The sequence below is a fragment of the Oncorhynchus keta genome, unplaced genomic scaffold (assembly GCF_023373465.1).
Source record: "Oncorhynchus keta strain PuntledgeMale-10-30-2019 unplaced genomic scaffold, Oket_V2 Un_contig_7986_pilon_pilon, whole genome shotgun sequence".
Classification (NCBI taxonomy): Eukaryota; Metazoa; Chordata; class Actinopteri; order Salmoniformes; family Salmonidae; genus Oncorhynchus; species Oncorhynchus keta.
Window position 1 is genome coordinate 207,403 of NW_026289793.1, and position 12,240 is coordinate 219,642.

General features: G+C 39.5%; 1 protein-coding gene across 1 annotated transcript; it reads right to left on the reverse strand.

Moving 5' to 3' along the window:
* Positions 1–430: 430 nt before the first annotated feature.
* On the reverse strand, positions 431–11,423 carry LOC118379257 (peptide YY-like). The gene is made up of 5 exons (XM_052512114.1): positions 11,310–11,423; positions 2,519–2,607; positions 1,980–2,161; positions 1,637–1,726; positions 431–614 (listed from the first exon to the last, which is right to left on the reverse strand). The coding sequence occupies exons 1-5, from the start codon at positions 11,344–11,346 to the stop codon at positions 587–589; spliced, it is 426 nt and encodes a 141-aa protein (XP_052368074.1). The 5' UTR covers positions 11,347–11,423; the 3' UTR covers positions 431–586.
* Positions 11,424–12,240: the final 817 nt, after the last annotated feature.

Below are 12,240 nucleotides of genomic sequence, written 5' to 3' on the forward strand. Positions count from 1 at the left end.
ACTAAGGCCAGTCCAGAAGAGGGCAGTATATCTTAGTAAAAACCAGTGGGAACAAAGAGAACCCTGTACAGCAGTGGTTCTAGGTGTAGGTCCTGGTCCTGGTTGTGGCAGGAACAACTAGTATCCAATAAGTGTAAAAAAAAACCCACTAGAAATGTTTTTCTTTAAGAAAGACCACTTTGCTTACTTTCTGGAGTCCTAGGATTTTCTTGTTTATATACTTAAAACAGAGTCACATTCTAAAACATTGATCCAAGGTACTTTATATGATGTATTTGATCCAACCAGTAAATGTTTATTTTGGTTTACAGTACACAGTGTGATGCACAAAAGGAGAAAGTAACATATGTACAGGACACTTCTACTATGACAGACAGACGGATGTGGTTGCATGCAGGCTGCAGATATCCATTAAAAAGTCCCAGGTGACCAACAGGCAGTGTGGTGGTGTTGTGGTGCGGTGACCAACAGGCAGTGTGGTGTTGTTGTGGTGCGGTGACCAACAGGCAGTGTGGTGGTGCGGTGACCAACAGGCAGTGTGGTGGTGTTGAAAGGGACTGGTATGGAAGTCCGTAATACACTGGCTTCACCACCACAACGGTAGATCCTCATATCTGTCAGGAGAAACAAGCAAAGTGTTCATTTATGTTGGTCCATTATTATATTGGTCCATTATTATATTGGTCCATTATTATTTTGGTCCATTATTATATTGGTCCATTATTATATTGGTCCATTATTATATTGGTCCATTATTATATTGGTCCATTATTATATTGGTCCATTATTATATTGGTCCATTATTATATTGGTCCATTATTATATTGGTCCATTATTATATTGGTCCATTGGTCCATTATTATATTGGTCATTATTATATTGGTCCATTATTATATTGGTCCATTATTATATTGGTCCATTATTATTTTGGTCCATTATTATAGTCCATTATTATATTGGTCCATTATTATATCCTCATTATATATGTGGTCCTTCTGTAGCTCAGTTGGTAGAGAAACAGGGTAGTGGGTTCAAAGTGGACCATTTATGTTGGTCCATTATTATATTGGTCCATTATTATATTGGTCCATATATTATTATTATTTATTATATTATATTGGTCCATTATTATATTGGTCCATTATTATATTGGTCCATTATTATATTGGTCCATTATTATATTGGTCCATTATTATATTGGTCCATTATTATATTGGACCATTATTATATTGGTCCATTATTATATTGGTCCATTATTATATTGGTCCATTATTATATTGGTCCATTATTATATTGGTCCATTATTATATTGGTCCATTATTATATTGGTCCATTATTATATTGGTCCATTATTATATTGGTCCATTATTATATTGGACCATTATTATATTGGTCCATTATTATATTGGTCCATTGACTATTGCTGTGTCTGTTACTCTCAAATGCACTATATACTATAGTCTATAGGTTATACTGGTCCAATAAACAATGAGAGACAGCATCTCTGACAGTATGAAACTACTTGAAACAAGAATGGATTAGATCTAGGCTACTAATCCCCCCCCCAAAAAGATGTCTAAAGCTGATCATTCTGAGGACAGGTATATCGGTATCCTCGGTATGTTTTCACACCCACCTTCCATAGCTTGCTAGTGGGATGCTCTCTGTGCTCTCCCTCTGTAGCAGGTCAGAGAACACCATATCAGGGCTGGATCTTTTCCCATACCTGAGAGAGAGGCAACGAGTACAAATAAACAGGAAAACATTTAGAAAAGTTAAACCTTGTATGAAATACAGATATTTTGTGAAAGGCAACAAAAACAGAAGCATCAGAACCACTTTGGAAATGTGTTTTTCAAGTGTTTTTCTTCTGGGATCAAATGCTCATCTTGTTTAATGTATGAATGTAATGGTTAACTCCACATAATAACCTTCATCATCGTGTGCTGTTCCTTCCCCTCACCAGATGAACAACTCACCGCTGTCGAGTGATTTGGTTGATGTAGTGTCTGAGTGCAGAGAAGTACTTGGCGAAGTCCTCGACAGGCGCATCTTCTGCGGGAATGACGGGTTTGGATGGATACGCGGCCATCAGATTGGACATGCATATCAGCAAGTACACGGCCAGCATACCCAGAGACATCGCTGCGTTAGGGCGCATCTAAACCACACAAAAGCGCAGAGAAACAAACTAGCAAACAAATGCATTGTGACTACGCTCCTGTCCTTAGTTCATATTGTAGCCAATAAAATGCAATTATTTTTTATTTGCTACTGTGCGTAATAACTTATAAATTAACCATAAAGCCAACGACACCTTGTTATCCAAAATAATATTCCATCATCTTTAATAACCAACTGAAAAATATTAACCAACTGATATTTTGAATGTGCAGAAAACAAGGTTTTCCATGAGTACAAATATTTTCTTTAGTAATTCAATCAAGAGCAACTTTACAAAAATCCTGGAAGTCTATAAAAAGGCAAATAGTCAGCAATAGAAGTGCTTTTTACTCACTTTATGTTGTGAAGACGAGATGGTTTCGTTGAATGACTGTTCTGTGCTGGCAACTGTGTTTGGCAGCAAGCATCCTGTGAGTTTTATATCTGTGGCAGGGAGCGCATTTGGAGGAGAGGGGAGGGGGGGTGCCCAAAAGAACACATAAGTAATGTTCACCTCAGACTGTAAGGAAAGGAGTTCAGGGATGGGTAATATAGCACTTTGACAAACGTTAAACCAGGATATAGATATGTCTACTTAACTAGTCTTCAGTGTTTGGCATGAACAATACTGATTACATGTTGAGATTTAAAGTACGGAAATGTGTCATTGTCATCTACACCTTTTATTTGGGTGTGTAATCAAATGTATGGACGGACACGGAATAAATCATTAATCAACTGTAGGTCGAGTATGATCCTCTTTGAAGAGACAAACTTGTTAAGAGCATTACATCCATAGGAAACTAAATATTTGTAATGAGTCACTAAACTTTGCTCAACCATGCTATCGACCTCTGACAGCTGCAATTTATGTTATGGTAAGCAATGCCAGTGCAAGTCCATGTCTGAATAATGAGCTTCCATTGAAAGGCTCTCTGGAATATGGATGGACCCAGATTCAAGTCTGAATTCAAATAGCATGTACTGAATACTTCAGAAAGGTCTGAATTCAGATAGCATGTACTGAATACTTCAGAAAGGTCTGAATTCAGATAGCATGTACTGAATACTTCAGAAAGGTCTGATTTCAGACAGCATGTGCTGAATACATCAGAAAGGTCTGAATTCAGACAGCATGTACTGAATACTTCAGAAAGGTCTGAATTCAGACAGCATGTCTACTGAATACTTCAGAAGGTCTGAATTCAGACAGCATGTACTGAATACTTCAGAAAGGTCTGAATTCAGACAGCATGTACTGAATACTTCAGAAAGGTCTGAATTCAGACAGCATGTACTGAATACTTCAGAAAGGTCTGATTTCAGACAGCATGTACTGAATACTTCAGAAAGGTCTGAATTCAGACAGCATGTACTGAATACTTCAGAAAGGTCTGATTTCAGACAGCATGTACTGAATACTTCAGAAAGGTCTGAATTCAGACAGCATGTACTGAATACTTCAGAAAGGTCTGATTTCAGACAGCATGTACTGAATACTTCAGAAAGGTCTGATTTCAGACAGCATGTACTGAATACTTCAGAAAGGTCTGATTTCAGACAGCATGTGCTGAATACATCAGAAAGGTCTGATTTCAGACAGCATGTGCTGAATACATCAGAAAGGTCTGAATTCAGACAGCATGTACTGAATACTTCAGAAAGTTCTGAATTCAGATAGCATGTACTGAATACTTCAGAAAGTTCTGAATTCAGACAGCATGTACTGAATACTTCAGAAAGGTCTGAATTCAGACAGCATGTGCTGAATACTTCAGAAAGGTCTGAATTCAGACAGCATGTGCTGAATACTTCAGAAAGGTCTGAATTCAGACAGCATGTACTGAATACTTCAGAAAGGTCTGAATTCAGACAGCATGTACTGAATACTTCAGAAAGGTCTGATTTCAGATAGCATGTACTGAATACTTCAGAAAGGTCTGAATTCAGATAGCATGTACTGAATACTTCAGAAAGGTCTGAATTCAGATAGCATGTACTGAATACTTCAGAAAGGTCTGAATTCAGATAGCATGTACTGAATACTTCAGAAAGGTCTGAATTCAGACAGCATGTACTGAATACTTCAGAAAGGTCTGAATTCAGACAGCATGTACTGAATACTTCAGAAAGGTCTGAATTCAGACAGCATGTACTGAATACTTCAGAAAGGTCTGAATTCAGACAGCATGTACTGAATACTTCAGAAAGGTCTGAATTCAGACAGCATGTACTGAATACTTCAGAAAGTTCTGAATTCAGATAGCATGTACTGAATACTTCAGAAAGGTCTGATTTCAGACAGCATGTACTGAATACTTCAGAAAGGTCTGATTTCAGACAGCATGTGCTGAATACATCAGAAAGGTCTGATTTCAGACAGCATGTGCTGAATACATCAGAAAGGTCTGATTTCAGACAGCATGTGCTGAATACATCAGAAAGTTCATTCAGATAGCATGTACTGAATACTTCAGAAAGTTCTGAATTCAGATAGCATGTACTGAATACTTCAGAAAGGTCTGAATTCAGACAGCATGTGCTGAATACTTCAGAAAGGTCTGAATTCAGACAGCATGTGCTGAATACTTCAGAAAGGTCTGAATTCAGACAGCATGTACTGAATACTTCAGAAAGGTCTGAATTCAGACAGCATGTACTGAATACTTCAGAAAGGTCTGATTTCAGATAGCATGTACTGAATACTTCAGAAAGGTCTGAATTCAGATAGCATGTACTGAATACTTCAGAAAGGTCTGAATTCAGATAGCATGTACTGAATACTTCAGAAAGGTCTGATTTCAGACAGCATGTGCTGAATACATCAGAAAGGTCTGAATTCAGACAGCATGTACTGAATACTTCAGAAGGTCTGAATTCAGATAGCATGTACTGAATACTTCAGAAAGGTCTGAATTCAGACAGCATGTACTGAATACTTCAGAAAGGTCTGAATTCAGACAGCATGTACTGAATACTTCAGAAAGGTCTGAATTCAGATAGCATGTGCTGAATACATCAGAAAGGTCTGAATTCAGACAGCATGTGCTGAATACTTCAGAAAGGTCTGAATTCAGACAGCATGTACTGAATACTTCAGAAAGGTCTGAATTCAGACAGCATGTACTGAATACTTCAGAAAGGTCTGATTTCAGATAGCATGTACTGAATACTTCAGAAGGTCTGAATTCAGATAGCATGTACTGAATACTTCAGAAAGTCTGCATTTGACATTTTGTTTATAGCCCAAAATTAAAAATGGATTACATTTAGATTGTGTCGATGATCCACACACACACACACACAATAGCCCATGATGTTAAAGTGGAATTATGTTTTTAGAAAAGTTCATTAAAAATGGAAAGCTGAAATGTATGTACATGCCTTTTATAATAATCTAAGTAATACTTGTTGGCTCCAGTCTATTAGGTGAATCAATCCTTTAGAGACTTATCTTATGGTCATCAATATATGGCAAAAAAAAAACCCAGAAGAAACCAATTATACATTTCCTGAGCTAGAACATTCTCCCATCTTTTCACTCACATGATTGACTTCCCTGCATCTCGTCAGACAGGAGAGGAGTTTAGCAGCTTTACCCTTGTGGCCTTCAGCAATTAAGAAGAGTTTAGCTGCTTTTCTCTTGTGGTCTTCAGTAATTATAATTCACCGTTAATATTGATGGACGTGTCGGAGGGAGGATCAACTCCAAGGGAGCGTCCCAAATAGCACACTATTCCCATTGTAGTGTACTATGTAGGGAATAGGGTGCCATTGTAGATCTTTGTGGGCTATACTCGGCCTTGTCTCAGGATGGTAAATTGGTGGTTGAAGATATCCCTCTAGTGGTGTGGGGGATGTGCTTTGGGAAAGTGGGTGGGGTTATATCCTTCCTGTTTGGCCTTGTCCGGGGGTATCATCGGATGGGGCCACAGTGTCTCCTGACCCCTCCTGTCTCAGCCTCCAGTATTTATGATGCAGTAGTTTATGTGTCAGGGTCAGTTTGTTATATCTTAAGTATGCTCTCTCTAATTCTCTCTCTCGGAGGACCTGAGCCCTAGGACCATACCTCAGGACTACCTGGCATGATGACTCCTTGCTGTTCCCAGTCCACCTGGCCGTGCTGCTGCTCCAGTTTCAACTGTTCTGCCTGCGGCTATGGAATCCTCACCTGTTCACCTGACGTGCTACCTGTCCCAGAACTGCTGTTTTCAACTCTCTAGAGACAGCAGGAGTGGTAGAGATACTCTTAATGATTGGCTATGAAAAGCCAACTGACATTTACTCCTGAGGTGCTGACTTGCTGCACCCTCGACAACTACTGTGATTATTATTATTTGACCTTGCTGGTCATTTATGAACATTTGAACACCGTGGCCATGTTCTGTAATAATCTCCACCCAGCACAGCCAGAAGAGGACTGGCCACCCCTCATAGCCTGGTTCTCTCTAGGGAGTTTTCCTAGACTCCGTGCTTCTACACCTGCATTAATTGCTGTTTGGGGTTTTAGGCTGGGTTTCTGTACAGCACTTTGAGATATCAGCTGATGTACGAAGGGCTATATAAATACATTTGATTGTAGTGCACTATGTAAAGAATAAGGTGCCATTTTGGATGCATGCCAAGCAGCTAGAGAAAGCAGCAAAGCAGGTTCATTACTTCCAGTGATCCCATCAGTTCATACCATAACATTATTTAGAGAATTTGCATAGTAAGAAAATCACATAAGTTTGATGAGGCAAGTCGGTCTACAGCTATACCCCAGACTGTATGTTATTTTACTATCACTGACACCAATCTGGATAGCAGAGTATTACAACCGAGTATTCTTAACCGGAGTGGTAACCTAAAGCATCATGAGTGAGTGAGGTCACAGTGATCACAGATACGATCACAGCATGCTTTTCATCCAGTCCCTTGGTCACCTAAATTGATCTGTCCATAAGAGAGATTGCTGTATAACTGCCAGAGTCCAGGCAGGGACAATGGCTTGAAGAGGATTTATAGTTTTAACGTTTCATTTAAAAAAAAGAGTGCCCACTTTGAGATAACTGCTTGCCTGACAAGCTCTTCAATGGTTTTTCCACTAGAAAACTGCTGATGCTCATCTTGAATCGACTGATGGTTGATTTGTTCATTTTGCATTAAAATGTGTTTATGAAAAATATGTCCCAGTGGTTCTGGTGTATGAGAATTTATTTCTGTTAGTTTAAAACACTAAAGGGGAGGAGAAGTGGATTTTAAAACAGGCAGACAAGTCCTAACAGTAAAAAGGGGTGTTTACCTGGACTGTCTGTTCATCTTCCTCCATCAGCCCTTCCTATTACAAAGTGAAGTTTATTAGAACGGGGCATCTTTCAGGGGGATAGTGCCTCTTCCAAACACTGAATCACAACAACATCCTGAGACTCCTACATACACCAACAGGGCAGCAGGTAGCCTAGCGGTTAAGAGCGTTGGGTCAGTAACCCGAAACATCGCTGGATTTCAAATCTCTAAGCAGACTAGGTGAAGAATCTGTCGATGTACCCTTGAGCAAGGAACTTAATCCTAATTGCTCTGGATAAGAGCATCTGCTAAACTGTAACAGCCATTACTTGGGACAAGTTCAAAGTTGACCATATGTAAAATAGCGACTTCTACCACATAAGATTCAAACAGCCACCCATTAGGCAAAAGAGAATCAAATTATAGTTAGGTAAGGTTTTGTAAAGAACTACTCCCAATGGACAGCCATTATTTCTCAGGAATAATTGTATCAATTTCAAGGCAAATCTTCTCAAAGGATAGACCACCACCAGTCCTGAAGGAAAAGAAGACATCTCACAAGCCCTAATGCAGACAGGTCATTCTCCAACCAGTGACACCACTCTTACAGATCCTCCCCAAATTGATGAGCCATTAACTGTCACGGAAAACCCTCCCAGACAGGCAGAAGATGGGCAGCAGTAGTCCTCTCTCATGGAAGCCTGATGTTCCACGTCAGAACAACAAGGAAGTAACCATTCCCAGACAGGCAGAAGATGAGCAGCAGTAGTCCTCTCTCATGGAAGCCTGATGTTCCACATCAGAACAACAAGGAAGTGACCATTCCCAGACAGGCAGAAGATGGACAGCAGTAGTCCTCTCTCATGGAAGCCTGATGTTCCACATGAACAACACATCAGACACAATGCAGTGTAAGGTGCTTCTGAGTTCCACATGCAGTAATACTAACAAGTAATATAACCTAACCATTCCCAGACAGGCAGAAGATGGGCAGCAGTAGTCCTCTCACACATGGAAGCCTGATGTTCCACATCAGAACAACAAAGATCCCAGACAGGCAGAAGAAGCAGTAGTGGAAGCCATGTATATACATCAGAATGAGTAGTGTAGGGTAAGTAAGCATTCCCATAAAGGCAGTGACAAGTCCATTATTTAAGTGGCATATACACATCAATGTTAGTGGTGGGCTGATGGCCCAGACCAGAAGATGGGCTTTGATGCAGTAGGCCTCTTAGGTGGTTGATGTCCTCATGGAAGCCTATCAGAACAACAAGGAATGGGCAGCAGCATTGAAGCCAAAACATCTTTGGTGATTTGCATCTGTAAAAGTTTGTACTCCAGCCTGAGTTCCACATCAGAACTCCTGAGGTTAATGAAATTCCCAGACAGGCAGAAGATGGAATATGAAAGAACAAAAGGATAACCATTCCCAGACAGGCAGAAGATGGGGGAAATGAAGTTCCAATGACGAGGACCATTCCCAGACACCAGAAATGAAAGAACAACAAGGAAGTCCAACCATTCCCAGACAGGCAGAAGATGCAGGGGCAGCATGAAATGAAATGATGTCAGGATAGACAGGCAGAAATGTAGTCCTGACTACTCTCATGGGAATGATGTTCCACATCATGCAACAAGGATTAAGGAAGTAACCATTCCCAGACAGGCAGAAGATGATGGTGGCCCTCATGGAAGCCTAATGTTCCAATCAGAACAACAGCATTCTTGAATAAGTAACCATTCCCCAGACAGGCAGAAGATGTGAGGATATGAAATTCCCAGACAAATGGGCAGATAGTCCTCTCTCATGGAAGCCTGAATGTTCCACATCAGAACAACAAGGATGGGGCTGGTTTTTCATTTTCCCAGACAGGCAGAAGATGGGCAGCAGTATGAAGCCTGATGTTCCACATCAGAACAACAAAGATTAAGGGAAGTAACCATTCCCAGACAGGACAGAAGATGAGCAGCAGTACCATCTGGCTCCATATGGAAGCCGTTTGATGGCATTGAGGTTTTTAGTAAACTCCAGCAGCAAAGATGTTGTTTAGTGAAATGAAATGATGATTAAATGAATGAAATTCCACAGACGAGGATAGAAATGAAATGACGTAATATGAATGAAATGAGGATCAGAACAACATAGGATTAAGGATATAACCAAATGGAATGATGAGGATATGAAATGGAAAATGTTCCACATCAGAATGAAATGATTAAAGGATATGAAATGAAATGATGAGGATATGAAATGAAATGATGAGGATATGAAATGAAATGAAACCATTCCCAGATGAGGATATGAAATGAGCATAGATATGAAATGGAATGATGAGGATATGAAATGATATGAAATGAGGATATGAAATGAAATGATGAGATAGGATATGAAATGAAATGGAATATGAGAATATATGAAATTAAAAATGAAATGATATAAGAAATGGAATATGAAATGAAATGACGAGGATATGAAATGAAATGATGAGGATATGAAATGATATGATGAGGATATGAAATGGAATGATGAGGATATGAAAAAATGATGAGGATAAATGATGAGGATATGAAATGAATGATGAGGATATGAAGGAAATATGAGGAATGAAATGATGAAAAAAGATGAGGATATGAAATGGAATGATGAGGATATGAAATGAAATGATGAGGATATGAAATGAAATGATGAGGATATGAAATGAAATGATGAGGATATGAAATGAAATGATGAAATGAAATGATGAGGATATGAAATGAAATGATGAGGATATGAAATTAAAAATGAAATGAGAGAATATGAAATGAAATGATGAGGATATGAAATGAAATGATGAGGATATGAAATTAAATGATGAGGATATGAAATGGAATGATGAGAATATGAAATGAAATGATGAGGATATGAAATGGAATGATGATGATATGAAATGGAATGATGAGGATATGAAATCCAGAATGATGAGGATATGAAATGGAATGATGAGGATATGAAATGAAATGATGAGGATATGAAATGGAATGATGAGGATATGAAATGATGATATGAAATGAGGATATTAAATTAAATGATGAGAATGAGGCAAAAATACAATATGAACATTGTGTTTTGACAGATGGAAAATAAGACAACAAAAAAGCTCCACTTTCTAATGAATCTCTCCAAATCAAAGGACATTTAGAGACATTTAGAGCAAAACCATCTACCCGCAGTTCTGTAAAATAGGGGCACGTAGGGGGCACAAAAAATCTGACCGTAGTTTTCAACCAGTGAAGGGTGAGAAAACATGTAATGATAACCATTTTGTCGGGGGAGCGTTTTCCAAGGGATTTTCAGAGATTTTACAGTAGATTGATGCTGACAACATCCCGATCAGGCAAGTCAGGAGACAGTCAGCAACAGAGCACAGAACTAGTGTTAAAGAGTACACAGCAGCAACAACTCTAACTTCTTAGAACCCAAAGCATTGTGCTGGTGGTGGTTCCCTTTGAGTTCTAAATGAGACCAGGTCCATACAGATCAGGTCCATCTCAGAACGTGTATTTTATTTACTCTAGAAAGTGACAACTGCAAGACAGTACTCCAACATCACCTAGTTACTGAACAGAACATTTAAAAAAGGAAAATAATATACAGTTAAACAACATGATACTGTGCTTTTAAATCAGCAGACTGACAAATATATTGTGCTTTTATATTGGGATTTCAACAAAACATTGTAGTATTGAAGTAGTCTGGATACTGGTCTGTTTAGCCATTATTCCACTTCTTGACATAGTAAACTATATTTGGCATGTCACGGAGTGGAATGTTAGCTAAACAGACGTTACCCAGGCTGCTATTAAAGTCAAACTGTCGACCAAACTATCCCAGTATGTACCGGTTGCCTGGTTACTGGTCAGACAGGAAGTAGTCATCAGCCAGGGTCTCAGCAGCAGTCAGTCTTCCAACACACACCAGCAGCTTAGACAGCAGGGCTTGGAGTTTGTCCTCCTGGACAAGAGGACACACAACATCCTTTAAGCACTTTGTGACTGTCTTTCAATGGAAAGCGATAAAAATGACATTTATTATTCTCCTAATTAAAACTGACCTGTATTTTAGGAACAAAAAAAAAAAATGCATTCTAAATGAATTGAAGCATGAAAAGGCCATCAGGGTTACTGACTGGTTCACTCCGCTGATATCCAGGGCCAGTCTGCCACTATCCAGATCCCCGTTGAACCTAGGGCATGCAGCTGCAGACAGAGTTGAAGCCAAAACATAAAATGGTATGGACCCAACTGCTTACGGAGAGCTTCTTTTCAACAAGTCTATTTTCCAACAAGTCAAGTTTCTCCAGATGAATATTAAATGTTATCATTAACTTCTGCTAATGATTTCTCCTGTATGACATGTCAGAGTTCCCCTGAAACCCCTTAAAATACATATCAATTCCTGCTGTATTCCACTCTGTCCCAAAGCTGCTTGACCCGAGCTATAGAGCCATCCATCTTGTGTTATACAGAGACCTGGGCTGATCTACAGAGAGGGCAAACATGAAGGTGTTTTACTCCAGAACAGCAGGCAGCCGTAGGAGTACATGTCACAGGCTGGAGTAGGAGGTGTGCCTTGTGTCTGACGGAGCTCTGGGGCCACCAGGCTGATAGAGCCGGCCACCATCCCACTGTCCACTGCCCTCTGTACCTGGAACCAACATGGTACGTACAACCATGAAACAACCATATGTAGCGCTCATTCAGACAGGTGTAAAAGAAACCAAGGTACATGAGATAGTGTATTTAAAATGGAGGGGGGAAAACAGTTGTTTT